Source organism: Macaca fascicularis, chromosome 15 (genome assembly GCF_037993035.2).
Source record: "Macaca fascicularis isolate 582-1 chromosome 15, T2T-MFA8v1.1".
Taxonomy (NCBI): Eukaryota; Metazoa; Chordata; class Mammalia; order Primates; family Cercopithecidae; genus Macaca; species Macaca fascicularis.
The window spans coordinates 36,960,731-36,982,085 of NC_088389.1; the positions used below are offsets into that span (position 1 = coordinate 36,960,731).

The 21,355-nt window shown below is 36.7% G+C and overlaps 1 protein-coding gene across 6 annotated transcripts in view; it reads left to right on the forward strand.

The window, feature by feature from the left end:
• Positions 1-21,355, forward strand: part of C5 (complement C5) — a 99,326-nt gene that overhangs the window by 27,770 nt on the left and 50,201 nt on the right. For 4 of the 6 annotated variants that reach the window (XM_045373760.3, XM_005580915.4, XM_074016682.1 and 1 more), the window contains 10 exons: positions 1,111-1,296; positions 2,909-3,112; positions 5,266-5,475; positions 5,607-5,756; positions 6,757-6,886; positions 7,876-7,938; positions 9,067-9,264; positions 14,784-14,874; positions 16,310-16,383; positions 17,224-17,363. In XM_045373760.3, the coding sequence (XP_045229695.1) occupies positions 1,111-1,296; positions 2,909-3,112; positions 5,266-5,475; positions 5,607-5,756; positions 6,757-6,886; positions 7,876-7,938; positions 9,067-9,264; positions 14,784-14,874; positions 16,310-16,383; positions 17,224-17,363 (1,446 nt within the window). Of the gene's footprint in view, positions 1-1,110; positions 1,297-2,908; positions 3,113-5,265; positions 5,476-5,606; positions 5,757-6,756; positions 6,887-7,875; positions 7,939-9,066; positions 9,265-14,783; positions 14,875-16,309; positions 16,384-17,223; positions 17,372-21,355 lie in introns of all 6 variants that reach the window. The other 2 variants (XM_015436776.4, XM_065530137.1) reach the window with 2 other exon arrangements.

Consider the following 21,355-nt stretch of genomic DNA (forward strand, 5'->3'; position numbering starts at 1 on the left):
AAGCTAGAGCAAAAATTTTTTTTGTTCTTTGGAAAATGTGTGATTTTTAAAGATCAACTAAAGTACAATCAAAATGTGTTATTTATTATTTACTGTGGGACGTGGGTAAAAGCCAGTGTCCCACAGTAAAAGCCCAACAGTAAAAGCCCACATTTACTGTGGGACATAGGCAAAAGCCAGTAATAAATAAAAGTAAATATTATTTACCATGTCCCACAGTAAATAATAAAAAAAGGATTTACCAAGCCCAAAGCAAGGTTTGGACATGCTTGTAGGTTCTTACATATATCTACTATATATATAAAATAATATATAACAAAGTATCATAAAATGCATATACATTAATGTATAATATAATATATAATAAAATACATAAATATAACAATATTATATAGAACATTAGCTTAAAATATATTTTATATAAAAATAAAATAACAAACTATATCTGTGTGGAATTGTGTGTGTGTATATATATGTATGTGTATATATATATTTATATATATGGCAGTAAGAGGTAAATGTTAAAGGAAAAAAGGTGTATCTATTTTTGTATCTCATGTTTGAGACTTATTCCCAGAAACAATTGCCTCATTTTCTCCTTTATCCAGTCCTAAACCAATCAAAGAAATACAGAAGTTAGACAGCAGAAGACCTTATCACATCTACTCCTTGACTGACTTAATAGAATGATATTTATGTTTTGAGTCTGCTTGATTTATGGGAGAATCTATTCAAGAATGATTTAACTAAATAGAATTAAATCTTTCTATTAGCTGAGAATATACTTCTCTTTACTAAATTAAACAGAAGTAAACCAGGTGTGGTGTTGCATGCCTATATAGTTCCAGCTACTTGTGAGGCTGAGGTGGGAGGATGGCTTGAGGCCAATAGTTCAAGGTTGCAGTGCGCTATGATTGTGCCTGTGAATAGCCACTGCACTCCAACTTGGGCAACATAGTAAGTCTCTGTCTCAGAAGAAAAAATTTTTAAGAAAAAAATACATAAGTAATTTATACTTTGGTGGAGAGGAAGGAAATTTATTGCAGAATTGTTGTGCTTTAAAAGAAGTGATAAGCTGTTGAAACAGATTTGGATTGTTTTGACAAACAGGTGCAGGTTAAAGATGCGCTTGACCAGTTGGTAGGAGGGGTCCCAGTAACACTGAATGCACAAACAATTGATGTCAACCAAGAGACATCTGACTTGGAGCCAAGGAAAAGTGTAACACGTGTTGATGATGGAGTAGCTTCGTTTGTGGTTAATCTCCCATCTGGAGTGACGGTGCTGGAGTTTAATGTGAGCTGAATTCTCCTGTTGTGTTTTCTAGGACAATGTGTACTCTTGACCGTATGTTTTGGCTAGTGTGCAGAACAGATGTGGCAGATTTTACGCTTGAGTCCAGTGAACAGTTCCATAATTTTGCATCCAAGAAAAATGAGTCCCAGAGACAATCTGCTAATCCACTGAATGGTCCTTGAGGAAGATAAATGTATCAATTTTTTTATTTGGATGTTAATTATTTTAGCTTACACCAATAAGACCATATCAGACTCTAGAAGCTTCAGAATAGGTATAGCAGTGCACATGAGTGTTAGGAATATCCTCTTTCCCCCCTCACCTTTAATCCCCTGAAGGGCCACAAAAGGGTCAAAAATATGGAAGCCTCCCTTTTTTCTAACTGCAGGAACCATTCTACTTTAGAGCTCACTTAATAGTCTTCTCTCCCAGCAAATATTATTTAAGTTCCCAATCTCAAATAAAATATGAGCAAGTTGGCCGGGTGTGGTGGCTCACACCTGTAATCCTAGGACTTTGGGAGGCCAAGGCAGGTGGATCATAAGGTCAGGAGATCGAGAGCATCCTGGCTATCATGGTGAAACCCCATCTGTACTAAAAATACTAAAAATCAGCCAGGTGTGGTGGCGGGCGCCTGTAGTTCCAGCTACTTGGGAGGCTGAGGCAGGAGAATGCCGTGAACCCGGGAGGTGGAGCTTGCAATGAGCCAAGATTGCGCCACTGCACTCCAGCCTGGGCGACAGAGCGAGACTACATCTCAAAAAAAAAAAAAAAATGAGCAAGTTAATAACATAGGCCAATGACTGCAGCACGTATATACTCACTGTCATCTACTGAGCACTTACTAAGTGCTAGGCATCATGCTAACAGCTTTATGAAGAATACATGAAACACCATTTAATTAACAAGATGAATTAGAATATTATCTTTGCCATTGTGTGACTCAGGAAATGGAGACTTCTAACCTCTCTTTTGATTAAATAATTTTATCCAGAGTTAATCAGTGGTGATACTGGTAGGCAAACCAGTGTGTACCTGACTCCAGAGCATGAGCTAATAACACTTCTGCCGTCTCAGGGTAGATCTCGCTGCCATGATATCATTTCTTCTCCACCTCATATTTATAAGCACTCATCTGTGCCTCTACTTCACGATGAAACTGGGCAAGATAGTCTCTGAGATGTTCATTCATAGCCCCTGTCCCCAGGTCCTCAAGAGTTAGTGCTACCTCCCCACTACTTCCCTTCTCCTACCCACATTTCCTAAATGCTTAGGCATCTCTCTGTAATCATCTCATGGGACAAGAAGTCCCCAACTTACCATGACATTTCAGGAAGACCACCAATATTTATTCCTGGAGCATCTTTCTCTCTTCATTTCAGACTTTTCTGCCATAGTCCATAATCCCCTCATTCTTGTCTGTAGTCTTTGTAAAGTTGCTTGATACCACAGCTGTATAAACACTGGAGTAATGGAGCGGTTTTTTTCCCCTTTAGCATTTGGTATTGTGAAATTTAGAAATTTAAAAAGCAAAGAAAATAATTTGAAAGGTATGTTTTACAGAAAGCATTACATCACAGTATACATGTTTTTTTGAAATTTCCCTTTTCAGGTCAAAACTGATGCTCCAGATCTTCCAGACGAAAATCAGGCCAGGGAAGGTTACCGAGCAATAGCATACTCATCTCTCAGCCAAAGTTACCTTTATATCGATTGGACTGATAACCACAAGGCTTTGCTAGTGGGAGAATATTTGAATATTATTGTTACCCCCAAAAGCCCATATATTGACAAAATAACTCACTATAATTACTTGGTAAGTACATAATGATGGATTTACATCTTATTCCCCCACCTGGAACATTTTCCTTTGCCTCTAGAGAAGCATTAGAATTATCCTTTATACTTGTATTCACAAAGCACTTTCAAGAACATCATCTAACTTGAATATATTCGTTTCTCAAAAAACCTTTGAAATAGGGCATGATTTTCATGACCATTTCACAGATGAGGAAACTGAGGGACAGAGAAGTTAAAAGACTTATGATGGTCACTCAGCTGGGAAGAGGAAGATTTTGATTTGAGCTGAGGACTCTGACTCCAGTTCAAATAACTCTTTTTACCAAAGAGAGCCTAGTTATTCCAAAGCGAGAACCTGATTAAATCATGTTGCCTCTGCTCTCTTTCATGGCCAAAGATGATATGCCTAGACCCAGTTCGGATTAGTGCATTTTACTGTCAAAAAACGGGGAAGCGAAATCCTCTCCTGAGAGTTGAATGCTATCTTGCCTGTTCCATTTCTATAGTTCAGCAACATCCCTATTGCATCATTTATATGAAACAGAGGTGGATCGATGAAGCCTGTTGGTGAAACCGAGAAAAAAGCTTACAAAAAATATTAAGAGCTTCCTGACAATCACCAAAGAAATGGAATGAATTATTTCGATGGCCAGGCCAAATGCATGCTTTTGGCTTTTCAACATTTTTGAGAAAGAAATTGAAAAAAACAGTAATGAGGACCATAGAAAAATATTGACTGATGAAGGGAAACTGTTTATGGACTACATGCCAAACCCATGTGTGCAGTCCTGGTCTCTAAGGACAATTTAAGAAATCTCTGAGGGCATTTTGGCTTCACGTGACTTTTGTTTTTTTTTTTAAATCTTAAACCTTCAATTTAGAATCTAAACCCTGGCTTTAAAACTTAATACCCAAATAAAATGCACTCCACTTATTCATCTATTTTTTTAATCAGTGAAACAAAAGGGGTTTTAGTGACATGTGATGACTTTAAACAGTTTTTGGGTTCAAATTTTAGCTCTCTAATTTGCTAGTTGTGTGATTTTGAATTAAAATCAGTAAGACTTTTAGTTAGTTCCTGAGTCTCAGTTTCTTCAATGAGAATAATATTCCTATCATATTGGTATATTGTGAGAATGAAAGGAGTTAAATAAATGTTAAAGTTCCTGGCACATAGTAGGCCCATACATGTTAACTCTTCCCTTCCTTCCTTTCTTCCTTCCTTCCTTTCTTCCTTCCTTCCTTCCTTTCTTTCTTTCCTTTCTTCTTTCTTCTTTCTTCTTTCTTTCTTTCTTCTTTCTTTCTTTCTTTCTTTCTTTCTTTCTTTCTTTCTTTCTTTCTTTCTCTCTCTCTCTCTCTCTCTCTCTCTCTTCTTTCTTTCTTTCTTTCTTTCTTTCTTTCTTTCTTTCTTTCTTCCCTCCCTCCCCTCCTTCCTTCCTTCCTTCCTTCCTTTTTTTTTGGTGAAGTCTCGCTCTGTCCCCCAAGCTGGAGTGCAATGGCACGATTTTGGCTCACTGCAACCTCTGCCTCCTGGGTTCAAGCAATTCTCCTGCCTCAGCCTCCCGAGTAGCTGGAATTACAGATGCCCACAACCATGCCCGGCTAATTTTTCTATTTTTAGTAGAGCCAGGGTTTCACCATGTTGACCAGGCTGGTCTCAAACTCCTGACCTCAGGTGATCCACCTGCCTTGGCCTCCCAAAGTACTGGGATTACAGATGTGAGCCACCTTGCCCAAGCAAAATTGTTATGTCTTTTTTTTTTGTTGTTGAGACAGAGTCTTGCTCTGTTGCACGGGCTGGAGTGCAGTGGCATGATCTCAGCTCACTGCAACCTTCAGCTCTCGGGCTCCAGCAATTCTCATGCCTCAGCCTCCCGAGTAGCTGGGATTACAGGCATGCACCACCATGCCTGGCTAACTTTTGTATTTTTAGTAGAGATGGTGTTTCACTATGTTGGCCAGGCTGATCTTGAACTCCTGGCCTCAAGTGATCCACCCACCTCGGCCTCCCGAAGTGCTAGGATTACAGGCATGAGTCACTGCGCCTGGCCTAACTTTATTTTTCTTTAACATAATTTCTGCTCCAGCTCCAGGCTGCATCCTAAAGCATAGGTTTTGCTTTTGTTGGTTTATTTGTTACTTATTTTTGCTGCTGCTGTTTATTTTTAGATTTTATCCAAGGGCAAAATTATCCACTTTGGCACAAGGGAGAAACTTTCAGATGCATCTTATCAAAGTATAAACATTCCAGTAACGCAGAACATGGTTCCTTCATCCCGACTCTTGGTCTATTACATCGTCACAGGAGAGCAGACAGCAGAATTAGTGTCTGATTCAGTCTGGTTAAATATTGAAGAAAAATGTGGCAACCAGCTCCAGGTAAGCCACAAATTACAAGTCGCAATTGAATTTTCTTTTTAATGAAGGAGGCTGCCAAAGTCTGAGCTGCTTCTGAAAAGTCTTGTCTCGTACAAATGATCTTTCCTTTTCTTTTTCAAATGAACTTTTAGGTTCATCTGTCTCCTGATGCAGATACATATTCTCCAGGCCAAACTGTGTCTCTTAATATGGTAACTGGGATGGATTCCTGGGTGGCATTAACAGCAGTGGACAGCGCTGTGTATGGAGTCCAAAGAAGAGCCAAAAAGCCCTTGGAAAGAGTTAAGTAATGCATGTCTCACTGCAGTGTTGCATGAAGTGTGGCTACCAGGCTAGGATATGGGGGAATGACTAAGGGAAGGCTAGGCCTGCTTTTCTATAATCTACTCAACATACTCGTTTTTAGGAAGGTAAACCATCCTCATGTTAGCTCCCAAAGCACAGGTCAATCCTCTTTTGTTTTTCAAATGTAAATGTAAGCACTTTAAGAATATATGATCATGGTAGCCATTACATTCATGGAGGAAAAATTACTATCAGAATACTTTGGAGGTTTAGGGTAGGGTGTTGATGGCAGTTACAGTAGCTAGTAGCAGCACAGGAAAGACCTGTACAGGTAACATTTGGATTTTTTTTTTAACTCTCATTGAAATCCATGGCACAGAAGAATTTCAAAATAATTCAATTCTCATAAGTTCCTATTTATCTTACTATGTACAGTTGTTATTTTCTAGGCTTGAATTTCTTTGTACAAGGAGGGAAGGACTGAGAAACTGTAAAATTAAAAAATATTCGTAGAGAAAAGAACATTTGGGGTCAAAATTAAAATGAATAAGCCTGCGCAAACAAGTCTTCACCCATTTAGAACGTAGGGACATCCCCATCAAAATGCACAAAGTTGTGCTTTTAAAAGCAACTTAAAATTAATTTCTTTGTTAATTCAGTCCTTCATGCATTCATACCTATTTATTTGGAACATTATATTGATTGCAGCATTCATTCTATGTACAAAACACTATACATCAGTTTCTAATAAAGTCCTCATCAAAGCTATTTGTTTAAGACTTAGTTCTTGATTTAACTTTGAATAGTTATGTATTTATAAATACAAAAGGACAAACTTAGAAACAAAGTTGGGAAATTTTGTCTTTGATCATTTGAAAAATATCATCTGTGTATTTCACTGGTTTGTGATAACCATGTAACAATTAGTACCTTTTAGTTCTTTAGAGGAATGATTTATACATCTCAATGGGCTCAACATTCTGCCTTTCTGGACAGGTATTTCAATTCTTAGAGAAGAGTGATCTGGGCTGTGGGGCAGGTGGTGGCCTCAACAATGCCAATGTGTTCCACCTAGCTGGACTTACCTTCCTCACTAATGCAAATGCAGATGACTCCCAAGAAAATGGTAAAATGCTCAGCATGTTTGTTACTGAAAATCCCATTGATCATTTGCCTCCCAGATCTCATTTTTATCCCTCTTCCCAAATATTCTGTACCCTGATCTTAGAATGCCAAGACTACATAACTCACCTGTATAAAATGTTTCACTGGCCTTCAAGATAAAGTATGAATTCTCTAGTGTAGTACTCAAAACCTTCCATGATCTTCTCTCTGGTTCTCTCCAACTAGCTCTTATTCTGCTGTGCCTTACGTTATGTTTAAGCTCTATAGAACCAAGTGGAGTTCTCGAGTGGCATTATACTATTTTGCACCTTTGTGCCTTTATTTATTGGGATTGGTTTCCCCTTCATTAGCCTGGAGAAGCAACATAAGAATCATCGCCTCTACGAGACCTCTTCCCCACATAGAATTTATAATTCTCTCCTCCTTTAATAGGGAGGCTATTGCAGGGACTAGATCTATTTACAAGTAATAGAACAGCATTGTGTCATTGCGCATTCTTACTTGTAGTTGTAAGTCCTGTCTCACCTACTGCATCGGGAGCTCTTTAAGGATAGTAACCACATCTTAATCATCTTCTTTCTATGGTTTTAAAATTGTTCATAATTATACTTGATACTCTGGTATTCATAGTTATATTTGCAATAATATAGCACAAAGAGCAAATAATAAAAATAGCATACCCAACAAAAGCATCACTCACTCTAAATGCTTAGGTATTTCTCTGGAATCAGTGGATTAGAAAGGCTGCAGGATTCAAAACCAAATTCAGACAAAATAAGTCAAATGATACGACACTAGATCATGAACTCCACTAAGATAAAACAAGTCATATTAAGAAGTATGGTGCACAGTTCCTAATCCAAAGTAGCCCCTCAATATTTGTTAATGAACAACTTGTGAATGTTCTAAATACTTAGTTTCATGGCATTTTTTTTGAGATTTTATCTCCTTTTTAATCCTTCTTCTTTATCTTTTTTTTTAAAAAACCAGATGAACCTTGTAAAGAAATTATCAGGCCAAGAAGAATGCTACAAGAGAAGATAGAAGAAATAGGTACCTTAAGATTCATGTGCTTGTAAAAAGGTTATGGTCGTATCATTCAAAAACTTGACAAATTTAAATGTTATATAAATTCCCCTAATTGAAATAGAATGGATAAAAAGAAAAATATGTATGGAGGTTAGCTTATCTCTCTCAGAAAGATTAATCCAAATAAAGTCTAGTAGTTCATTTGTCATAGCCTTAATCTAAGGAAATAGGTCTTTATTACTTCTAGCTCTAAAATCCAAAATATTAGCTTTTATTTGTCATAAATATTTTCTCTCTGATAACTTCATCTAGCAATTAAAATCATATCCTTCCATTTTATTGACAAAATCCATGATTTGACGATTTTGGGGACATACCTAGCAGTCTATTACTTCTATTTCATATAGTTAACTGTTAGTAGCATTATTCTTTGGAAAATACATCTTGTGAGAACTATTTTAAAATAATTATTTAAATGGTTATGATAATTGGCCATGTAACTGTAGAAAGAATATCAAACTGGGAGTCAGCAAATTGAGTTCAACTAATATGCCTATGGTAGTATAATAGTTTCTTCCATTTGTATGTGAGTTATTTTAATTCTAACCTTTATTCTACGTTCTAATGATATGAAAAGAGAGACACTGACTAATCTGAGCACTTAACAATGAAGGGTAATGCTACTGGGTGAAGTCCACAAACCATGTTATATAAGAAGTTTTTTAAAAATAGGATATATAGCTTGAAGAAGGAAATATTTGCATAGTGATGATAGCCATCTTCAAATATTTAAAGCTTTCTTGGATATTTAACTTATTTTCTTAAAAAATATTTTATATTCTTTGTCTACGTTATATTTTTCTGCTTATTTTCAGCAGAACTCAAAGTTCCAGTTTCAAGAGTTTGTATTTAGCTTAATTGCAGGAAACCCTTTAACCATTTAGCGTGAGCTGGAATGGACCATTTGGTAAGGTCACATTCTCCCCATTCTTAGAATAGTTCCAAGGGGAGTCTGGACAGTCAACTAGCCATGACTATTGTGGGTAGGGGTGTCATATAGCAATAGAAACCAGGTATCCCTTGAGATTCCTTCTAAGCCTGAGATGTTATGACTCTGCATGATCAAGAACACTTGCATTATTACCATTTCAGCTGCTAAATATAAACATTTAGTAGTGAAGAAATGTTGTTACGATGGAGTCCGTATTAATCATGATGAAACCTGTGAGCAGCGAGCTGCACGGATTAGTGTAGGGCCGAGATGCGTCAAAGCTTTCACTGAATGTTGTGTCGTCGCAAGCCAGTTCCGTGCTAATAACTCTCATAAAGACTTGCAATTGGGAAGGCTACGTAAGTATGATGTTTTCTATCAGAATTCTGCTCAACACGGGGAATTTTGTATAATTTTATGCTGCTAAGAAAGGCAGTTTTCATGATCTATTTAGAATTGAAAGTAGAAAAGATAACTTGTAAATGTCCATAAGAAAAAAAAAAATTCCATCATTTTTGGGCATCAGAAGAGGTATAGTACAGAGCAGAGTACACTAGGCCAGAGTTAAGACCTGGCATAACCTTAAAGCCAAGTCATCCCATAAACTTGAATGATTATTTATCCTCTCTGAGCCTCAAGCAAGGAGCTTTGACCAGATCCTCTCCAATATGCCTGTGAGTGCTACAATTCTATGCTTTTGTGATATTACAACCATTAAAAATTCTGCCTATATCTACATTGATGAAATATAGGAGAAGATTTCTAAATCTAACCTAAGGTTAAGTGTACTTATATAAAAGTTGATGTCTTATTTCAGTTTCAACTATAATACATGTTTCCAGAATTTATAAAACTCTCATTAATATGTTTTCAGAGCTTTTAGGACTTTATATATAGTCTTTTTTTTTTTTCTTTTTTGAGTCAGAATCTGGCTTTGTCACCCAGGCTCGAGTACAGTGGTGCAATCTTGGCTCACTGCACCCTCTGCCTCCGCGTTCAAGCAATTCTCCTGCCTCAGCCTCCTGAGTAGCTGGGATTAAAGGCGTCTACCACCACACCTGGTTAACTTTTGTATTTTTAGTAGGGACGGGGTTTCACCATATTGGCCAGGCTGGTCTCGAACTCCTGACCTCAGGTGATCCACCCACCTCGGCCTCCTAAAGTGCTGGGATTACAGGCATGAGCCACTGTGCCCAGCCTATGTATAGTCTTTAACAAAACAAACAAAAGCAAAATGACAGTTTCTGTTTTATACATATGTGTGCTGCATAATGAAATTTTCATCAATGATGGACCACATATGCAACGGTGATCCTATAAGATTATAATACCATATTTTTGCTGTAACTTTTCTGTGTTTAGATATGCTTAGATGTACAAATACTTGCCATTGCATTACAGTTGTCTGCAGTATTCTGTTCAGTAACATGCTGTACAGGTTTGTAACGTAGGAACAATAGGCCATACTATATAGTCTAGATGTGTAGTAAGTTATACCATCTAGATTAGTGTAAGTACACTCCATGACGGTCACACAACAAAGTCACCTAACAGCATACTTCTCAGAACATAGCCCTATTGTTAAGCAATATCTAATAATCATAATTTTGGTAAATGGCCACAAAATTTATGTTTGTAGAAATATATTCATTGAGATGTACAATGTCTAAGATTCAGATTGTTTTCCAATATTTGTTTTGCTTTTTTTTTGAGAGACGGAGTTTTGTTCTTGTTGCCCAGGCTGGAGTGCAATGGCGCAGTCTCAGCTCACTGCAATCTCCACCTCCCGGGTTCAAGCAATTCTCCTGCCTCAGCCTCCCAAGTAGCTGGGATTACACGTACCCGCCACCACGCCTGGCTAATAATATTTGCTTATTATAAGCAGAATTTTAATAAATAATCTAGTCCATATGTTGTTTTCCTTTTTGGAGGGAGGATTTAGCTTTTATTTCTCTTAACTTTTTTTTTAATTTTTAAATTTGTATGGGTAAATAGTATTTAAGGGGTACATGAGATACTTTGATACAGGAATGCAATAAGTAATAATCACATCATGGAAAATGAGGTATCTATCCCCTGAGGTATTTCTCCTTTGTTTTATAAACAATCCAATTATACTCTTTTAGTTACTTTTAAATGTACAATTAAATTATTATTGACTATAGTCACCCTGTTGTGCTATCAAGTACTAAGTCTTATTCATTCTATTTTTTGTACCCATAAACCATCCCCACATCCCCCACAGCCTCCTACTACCCTTCCCAGCCTTCTACTCTCTATCTCCATGAGTTAAATTGTTTTGATTTTTAGCACCCACAAGTAAGTGCGAACATGCAAATTTTGTCTTTCTGTGCCTGACTTATTTCACTTAACATAATGAACTCCAGTTCCATCCATATTGTTGCAAATGATAGGATCTCATTCTTTTCATGGCTGAGTAGTACTCCATTGTGTATATGCACCACATTTTCTTTATCCATTCATCTGTTGATGGACATTTATGTTGCTTCCAAATCCTGACTATTTTTAACAGTGCAGCAACAAATATGGGAATACAGCTATCTCTTCAACGTACTGATTTTCTTTCTTTTGGATATATACCCAGCAGTGGGATTGCCAGATCATATGGTAGCTCTATTCTTTGTTTTTTGAGGAAACTCCAAACTGTTCTCCATAATGGTTATAGTAATTTACATCCCCACTAACAGTGTACAAGTGTTCCCTTTTCTCCACATCCCGTCCAGCATTTGTTATTGCCTGTCTTTTGAATAAAAACCATTTTCATTGATATGAGATGATATTTCATTGTAGTTTTGATTGCATTTCTCTGGTGATTACTGATGTTGAGCACCTTTTCACATGCCTTTTTGCCATTTCTATGTCTTCTTTAGAGAAATATTTATTCAAATCTTTTGCCCATTTTTAAGTGGGAGTATTACTTTTTTTTTCCTGTAGAGTTGTTTGAACTCCTTATATATTCTGGTTATTAATCTCTTGTCAGATGGGTAGCTGCAAGTATTTTCTCCTATTCTGTGGGTTGTCTCCTTACTTTATTGATTCCTTTGCTGTGCAGAAGCTCTTTAACTTGATGTGATCCCATTTGTCCATTTTGGCTTTGGTTGTCTGTATAGTGGGGTATACTCAAGAAACTTTTGCCCAGATCAATGTCCTGGAGAATTTTCCCAGTGTTTTCCTATAGCAGTTTTATAGTTAGAGGTCTTAGAGTTAAGTCTTTAATCCATTTTTATTTGAGTTTTGTAATATGGCAAGAGATAAGGGTCACATTTCATTCTTCTGCATATGGATAACCGGTTTTCCAAGCACCATTAATTGAAGAGACTGTCCTTTCTCCAATGTATGTTCTTGGCACCTTTGTCAAAAATGAGTTCACTGTAGGTGTGTGGATTTGTCTGGGTTCTCTATTCTGTTCCATAAGTCTATATGTCTGCTTTTATGCCAGTACCATGCTGTTTTGGTTACTATAGCTCTATAGTATAATTTGAAGTCAGGTAATGTGATTCCTCCAGTTGTTTTCTTTTTGCTCAGGATTGCTTTGGCTATTCTGGTCTTTTGTAGTTCCATATGAATTTTAGGATTTTTTTTTTTTGTATTTCTGTGAAGAATGTTATTGGTATTTTCATAGAGACTGCATTGAATCAGTAGATTGCTTTGGGTAGTTTGGACATTTTAATAATATTGATTCTTCCAATCCATGAACATGGAAAAATTTTCCATTTTTTTTGTGTGTCCTCTTGAATTTCTTTCATTGGTGTTTTATAGTTTTCATTGTAGGTATCTTTTACTTCTTTAGTTAATTCCTAGGTATTTAATTTTATTTGTGGCTATTGTAAATGGTATTACTTTTTAAATTTCTTTTTCACATTGTTCATTATTGACATATAGAAATGCTACCGATTTTTGTGTGTTGATTTTATATCCTGCAACTTTACTGAATTCATTTAGCAGTTCTAATAGTTTTTTGGTGGAGTCTTCAGGTTTTTCCAAATATATGATCATATCATTTGCATACAAGGATAATTTGACTTCTTGCTTTCTAGTTTGGATGACCTTTATTTCCTTCTCTTGTCTAATTGTCCAGCCTGGGTGACAGAGCGAGACTCTGTCTCAAAAAAAAAAAAAAAAAAAAAAAACTATAAAGACCTTAGGATTTTTCCACTAATAGCATTGGCAAAACAAAGCATTAAATATATTTAATGATTTGTTTCTTAAATTGCTAAATGTTTAGTATTCCTGAGGGCTTCCAGCGCACTAGGACTTGCCTAGAAATTGCCGTCCTTGTGGCCTAGACTGCCCCTCAAGTTAACCTAGGGCCCTAGAGCACTCCAGTCCATAGTGGGGAGGCTTGCTGGAACTCAAGCTCCAACCACTGGGATGAGCGATCCCCCTCTGGCTAGGGCCAGTCCAAATACTGTCTCCGTGGGCAGACATCAGCTGAGTACAGCCTGGTTTGCTTTCCACTGTGACAGTGCAGCACTGAGTTCGATGCAAAGCCACAGAATCACTGCGCTCTCCCTCTCCCAACAAATAGATTCTCCATGTTTCACAGTCACTGCTAGGGGATATGGGAGGAGTGGCATTGGTGCTTCAAGACTATCTTTCCTGCCCTCTTCAATATCTCTTTCAGTGATGTAAAGTCAAAACCAGGTACTGTGATTGCTCACCTGATTTTCGGTTCTTGTGATGGTACTTTTTGTGTGTAGTTGTTAAAATTTAGTGTACCAACAGGAAAGAAATGGTGTAGGCTTCTATTCAGCCATCTTGCTCTCCCCTCTCATATATTTTTTCATTTTTCGGTTTTTCAACTATAATCATCTGGTTTGTCTTCAGCTGGATAGAAGTCTCTCTCTGCAGCCCCCTCCTTCCTGGAACTCTGCCCCTCATTCCAGACAACTTGGCCTTGCAAAACTCCCATCTCTGTTGCCACAAGTCTTCAAAATCATCAGGCTCTCCTTGTATTCCTCTCCCTGCCCTAATCTGTAAACTGCCTCTAGGCAGTAAGCTGGGGCAATTTCAGGTTTCACCTAATTGTTTCCTTTCTCTCAGAGATCACAGTTCTGCTTATGCTCTAGTGTCTGAAAACTGTTATTTTGCATACCATGTTTGGTTTTCTATTAATGTGTCTTAGATGAAAACAGAAGTTCTGTCCATTTTTATTAAAGTAAATATAAACAAATTACCAAGTTAAAGAAGGCAGAGAATCATATAAAGCCTCCTTTTTTTCTGTTATAAACACAATTATTACAATTATACAAGTGCAAACAACTTTACAGACTGATCAATATCTTGTATAATCTCAGGAATACTAAACATTTAGCAACTTAAGAAACAAATCATTAAAGATATTTAATGCTTTGTTTTGCCAATGCGATTAGTGGAAAAATCCTAAGGCCTTTATAGTCTTTTTGTTTGTTTGTTTTTTGTTTTTTTGAGACAGAGTCTCGCTCTGTCACCCAGGCCGGAGTGCAGTGGTGCAATCGAGGCTCACTACAACCTCTACCTCCCAGGTTCAAGTCATTCTCGTGCCTCAGCCTCCTGAGTAGCTGGCACTACAGACACTCACCATCATGCCCAGCTAATTTTTGTGTTTTTAGTAGAGATGGGGTTTCAACATGTTGGCCAGGCTGGTCTCGAATTCCTGACCTGAGGTGATCTGCCCACCTCAGCCTCCCAAAGTTCTGGGATTACAAGCATGAGCAATGCACCCTGCCTATAGTTCTATTTTGGAAGCATTAAACAAAATGTTTTATTTATCTTTCAGAAAATGCTCAAGTTACAGATTAATGGCCATATTTTAAAATTCACCTATAAGTAGAATTTATATTGTTTTTCCATAATTGAATATGATTTTTTTATCCAGACATGAAGACCCTGTTACCAGTAAGCAAGCCAGAAATTCGGAGTTATTTTCCAGAAAGCTGGTTATGGGAAGTTCATCTTGTTCCCAGAAGGTATTATACTTCTGTCATGTTTCCTTGAAAGAAATGTGGATAATGCAAGTATTATGGCCAAAAATCTGGAAACTACCCATTTCCCAATAGCTTGCATAAGAGTTAAGATGATCCTGCAATTTGATCAAATTTTGTTTTGTTTTGCTTTGCTTTTTTAAATTTTTATTTTTTTGATGTACATTGCACTGGTGATTGGCTCCAGGTCAGAATGAAGAAGGGTACTATTCCATTTAATTTTATTTGACTTCAGTACGCATTTACTACACACAACTATGTGCTATGCACTATATTAAGCTACTATTTTTATCCTAAAATACCTGTACTATAAAACAAACATTAATAAACAGGAAGAAAGGTTCTTTTCTTTTTGAAGTTTTTTATTCAACACATTTTAAGGAAACACTTCCTCTATATCACTGAAAACAGTGATGTACTGAGTCCTCGAGCCATACTCTTCTTAGGTGGGCTTAAAGCACTGGTTTTCCAATGAGAAGGCAAGGAATGAGTTCAAAGCCCTGCAATTGTTTCCTCATGCATCTCCTTGTTTCTATCCTTGTCTTCTCTAATCCTTTTTCCACACAATTGTTGTCCATTTCATCTGACATTACCCATTAGCTAGCAGGTCCTCTAGTAAACCTTCTGGCCAGTGCTCCCCACCCTACCAGTGATTGGATTAATTACACCCTCAATTAACCCTGTTGTGTGAATCACATTGTATTATAATGACTTCTTTACTTTCCTGTCTTACACATTAAAATGTAAATACCTCAAGGACGTGAACTAAATTCAGATTACTGCTTTATATGCAGGACTTGGCCTAGGATACTGAAAATAAATGTATTGGACGAATGCACACTGCCTCTTAACTCTTATAATGCCTTATTGGTACAATTATTACAGTGCAATATAATTTATTGACTTAACTATTTCTTCCACTAGATTGTAAACTGCCTGAGAGCAGGACTATATCTTACCAGTGCTGTTTACTCAGTACTCAGCACTATACCTGATACAAAGTTGGTAGACAATAGCTGTAAATAAATATACAAGCTTAATCATAATCAGCAGTTTTTAGTTATGTCAGCTTTGTTTTGAGCAGTGCTAACATGAATCACTTTGCTTCCCTGTTTTAGAATATACTCACGACATAGTTTTTTCTTTGTTTTGTATGCTTGGATTTTGCAATGTTTCAAAGGCATCCTGCTGAACTTGAATTCTCATCATAGAGGTGCAATGTCTAAAAACATGAAATATATAGGAGAGTCACTGAATATATTTTTCTTGATGAGGTTTTCCTTAATGATGTGATTTCATCACGTGAGTTTTTTTCTTTCTCTAAAGTAGTTTGGAGCAAAAATACTGTTAATGGATGTCTCTGTTAAGTTGGGTTAATCAATATTCCACTGTATTTGAATATCAACATTTTAACTTCCAGAAAACAGTTGCAGTTTGCCCTACCTGATTCTGTAACTACCTGGGAAATTCAAGGTGTTGGCATTTCAAACAGTGGTAAGCAGGCTTAAGTGATATATGCATTTAAATAGTGATATGATTACAAGATGTAATTCTTTGTTAGTATCTATTTAGTGTACCCAGAACTTACGTGGTAGTAATTTTTAAAAAATATTCTTTTTTTATGTATTACCAAAAGACTTGGATGTGCCCACATCTTACATATTGATTTCTCCTTTCACTCCTCTCTTTTTTTTCCTGTTTCCCTTTTTTGTAAATGAAGAAGGGGTCTCGCAATGTTATCCAAGCTGGTCTCAGACTCCTGGTTTCAAGCAACCTTCCTACGTCCGCCTTCCAAAGTGCTGGGTTTACAGCTTGAGCCACTGCACCCAACCTCAAGTCTTTATTTTCCTTCACCTTTCTCACTGACTGGGAGCTTGTGTAGCCTTAGAAACAAACAAATGACCTCTCTTGGGCTGATCTTTGTGATGATTAAGTGCAGATGCTTTCCAAATAATTTCAGGAATGGTTTTGTTTGTTGTTTGCTACTTTTGTTTTAAAATCTTGGTTTCCACAATCAAAATATTATACTCATTAAAAAAGGAGCCAATAATGAATATCTAAAAAGATTTGGTGCATTAGTTAATAAGCATTCTCATGCCTTAAATAGAATTAACTATTTATTGAACAAATGAAGTTTTCTGTTAATACTAATTATTATTGAAATTAAGATCAATGAATAGAAAATTCAAGGGCATGAGGTGAGAGTTCAGAGAAAAACATGATCTAGTATTCTTTTTTCCTTGAAGTAAAGCAAATGTGAGAAATTTTAATACCAATAAAGCATTATAGGGATTTCCTAATATGATTCTACTTCGCTTCCACTTTGGGCTGAAGGTATATGTGTTGCTGATACTATTAAGGCAAAGGTGTTCAAAGATGTCTTCCTGGAAATGAATATACCATATTCTGTTGTACGAGGAGAACAGGTCCAGTTGAAAGGAACTGTTTACAACTATAGGACTTCTGGGATGCAGGTAAGTAGGTATTAATATTTATGGGATAAAGGAACCATTCTCTGGTTTTTTGAGAATTCTATTAGTGGAATTACCATACACAAAAAAAGTAAAATTTCAACTCAGTTCAGCAATAGAAACCAAACACTTAAAATGAGCATTGTACTAGATGTGTAGGTATGTGAATTAAAGGGATGAAGAAAGGAGGAAGGACAAGTAGGTATTCACGTAACTTCAATTGAAAGAATAAATTGCATAAGATAATCCATGTGCTATGGAAGTCTAGAGAAGGATGAATTCATATTTAGTTCCTTTATTTGCCTATACTCAGAGTTCCTTGATCTCCTTGATTCTAACAACCCTTTCCTTTCCTCCATTTTAGCCATTCATACTCATCTTCACTTTATAGATCTTATCATCCTCTCTGAAACCTTGATTTCAGACATCTCACATCTCACCATCCAGTGACAACCTCCTTCCTGTCCTAACTCATTAACCAGATTACTTCCGTAGCTCTGGGTCAGCAGCATCACTGAAACCTTCAATCCATTAACGCGATCCCTTTTATTGTCCATTACTTCCCTGCTCTTTTTACTTTACTCCTTGTTCAGGTTAGAATTCACGAGCCATCATTAAAACCACACTGACTAAAATTATGCCAACTCCCTAGATCCTTTCTCACTCCAGGATACAATTCCAACCATGATTGGACCCACCATTTATCTTCTCTTTGCCAGCACACCCCTAAAGAGAATTATATGATAGGCTGACTGATTTGATTTGAAAATCACAATCACAAAACTTTGCATGATAATTCAATGTGTTCCAAAATTCTAGCTACATTTTTTTAAAACACTAACTTTATTCTTAGAGATTAGAATTTCAGTGGTTTCCTAAAATTTTGCTTACATACCCTCTTGTTTTGGAAAAACTAAGTACCCCTCTGACACTTTTTTTTTTTTTTGAGATGGAGTCTCGCCCTGCCCTTTGACACATTTTAAAATTGGCATCTAAAATTTTTATCATACATTTTTTAAAAGATGGCAATCTATTACTTTTGAAATATTTAAATATCGATATCTTAAAATAAAACTGTTTTATCAGACTTATGTATAGCAGAGTCCAAATACCATAGCAAACAATTTTGTAAATGCTCAAATAAGCTCTTTTTTTTTTTTTTTTTGAGATCAAGTCTTGCTCTGTCGCCCAGGCTGGAATGCAGTGGTGTGATCTCGGCTCACTGCAACCTCCTCCTCCCCTGTTCAAGCGATTCTCATGACTCAGCCTCCTGAGTAGCTAGGATTACAGGTGCATGCCACCAGGGTTGGCTAATTTTTGTATTTTTAGTAGAGACAGGTTTCACCATGTTGGCCAGGCTGGTCTCGAACTCCTGACCTCAAGTGACCCACCCGCCTTAGCCTCCCAAAGAGCTGGGATTACAAGCATGAGCCACTGCTCCTGGGCTCAGACAAGCTCTTAACAACAGATTACATATCATTCCTTTTCCTCAATGAATCGTATTTCCGTTTTACTCCCCTAATGTTATATATTTTATGCTTGAATTTTTTTCTGTTGATCACCTTATTATATTTTAATGAACAAAAATATGCATATACATTGAAAATGAAATATTTTAAAATTTCATGATTGTAAAATTCCAAGTATCAAATGATATGTGGATTTAGGTATCATTACAAATATTATTATTAGTATACTATTGATAAAATAACATACACATTTCTAAAGTTATTAAATGTAAAAAATAAAATTTTATTTAAAAATTATCTTCTCGGCCGGGAGTGGTGGCTCACGCCTGTAATCCCAGCACTTTGGGGGGCCAAGGCATGCGGATCACGAGGTCAGGAGATCGAGACCATCCTGGCGAACAAGGTGAAACCCCATCTTTATTAAAAATACAAAAAAACTAGCCAGGCATGGTGGTGGGCGCCTCTAGTCCCAGCTACTCGGGAGGCTGAGGCAGGAGAATGGAGTGAACCCGGGAGGCGGAGCTTGTAGTGAGCTGAGATTGCACCACTGCACGCCAGCCTGGGTGACAGAGCAAGACTCTGTCTCAAAAAAAAAAAAAAAATTATCTTCTCATTAGATAAATGAAACTTTTCTCTCAATTGGCTTCATAGTTATGGATAAACGTTATTTACTGTTAGAAATGAGAGAGGGTTTGGCATAATTCTGTTCTTATTTTTCATTTTTATAGAGATAGGCATTGCTGTTTAACCCAATATTATCAGGAAGGTTGATAAAATAAAAATATTGTCAATTTTATTACCCCTTTATCAATATATTTTAATATTATGTCTTGGAACTTCACATTTAGCTTATTCAATTTATGTAATACATTTGCCATATAATCTAACTGGAAAAATCAGTCCTCATTGATAAAATAATCAGCCAAAATCAGACGTACTTTTTGTCATAGAAATGCCAATTTCATTTTTCAATCCAATTCATGTTAAGAAATGTCACTCTTTTTTTTCACAATTTTAATTTTCAGTAAAAATGAATTTTTCCATATAAACTTATTTCATCAGGTAATGCTACATATCACACAATGCACACACAAATTTTACTTGGCCACAGGATGTAAATGGGGAATAAACTTAAGTAATCAATTTACCACACTGATGATATTTTTTTTTTTTCTTTTTTTGAGACAGAGTCTCCCTCTGTCACCCATGCTGGAGCGCAATGGCACGATCTTGGTTCACTGCAACCTCCGCTTCCCAAGTTCACGCCATTCTCCTGCCTCAGCCTTCCAAGTAGCTGGGATTACAGGCATGTGCCACCTCGCCTGGCTAATTTTTGTATTTTTAGTAGAGACAGGGTTTCACCATATTGTCCAGGCTGGTCTCAAACTCCTGATTTTGTGATCTGCCCACCTCAGCCTTCCAAAGTGCTGAAATTATAGGCATGAGCCACTGTGCCCGACCAGTATTATCTTATTTTTATAGAAATAAAATCAAAATGTTACTTATTTCTCTTCCTTAGAATTTACTCACAGGGTTTGCATAAATCCTATGAATCATGCCACCATCTTCAGCCCTGTGGAATTACCCTCCCTTGTCTGGAGAAGGACCTCGATTAAGCCAGAAAGTTGCCTTTACATTGTTGCTTTCAAATCCACTAGCTTTTCTGCAGACATAATGCTTCGTGAATTTTAGATAATCATAATTCAGATGGAGATACCAAAGGCCATTTCTCCATCAAGTTCCTGTAGTGGTTTTTATGTCTCAAAATCCCAATACAAGATTGGTTTGAAGCCTGGAAACTGAGATACTAAGACAGTCAGACCATCTCATCAAAACAGACTGAGCATAATTTTATAACTCACACTGATCTTGGCTACCAAAGGATTTTGGTAGATGATTAAGGAGGTGCCACTCTTAAACCATTTAAATTGTAATTTAAGATAGACACATAAATAGGTGGGCATAACAGATGGGTAAGGCACAGAAGCCACAGCCAAACTCTGCTCAACTGTAGGATTGACATCAGCAGGGGTCCTCTGCTCACCTAGTCTTAGACATATAAAATAGGTTTGTGTATGCGTATATATATATGTGTATATATATGTATGTGTGTATATATATATGTATATATATACACTGCCTCAGCAATTTGTGTTTCCACCAATAATATTATCAGAGACATCCTTTCATATCAGTATATACAGATTTACTTCATTACTTTAATGGCTGCACAGTAATTCACATGGTGGTACACTATAATTTGTTGAACCGTGTTTCTATTAAAGACATTTGGGTTGTTTCCAGGTTTTCACTATTATAACTGATTTTGCAAAGTCTCCATTTATGCATACATATCTTCCTACACATATATTTCTGTAGAATAGATGTTTTGTCTTGGAGTGAACTAACCGGGCTAAAGGGCATGGACATTTTACCTTCTGATAATAAATATTGCCATAATTATCTTCCGAAAGAGCTACATCAATTGACGTTCTTACCAACTGTATGCAGGTAGCCTTGATCCCT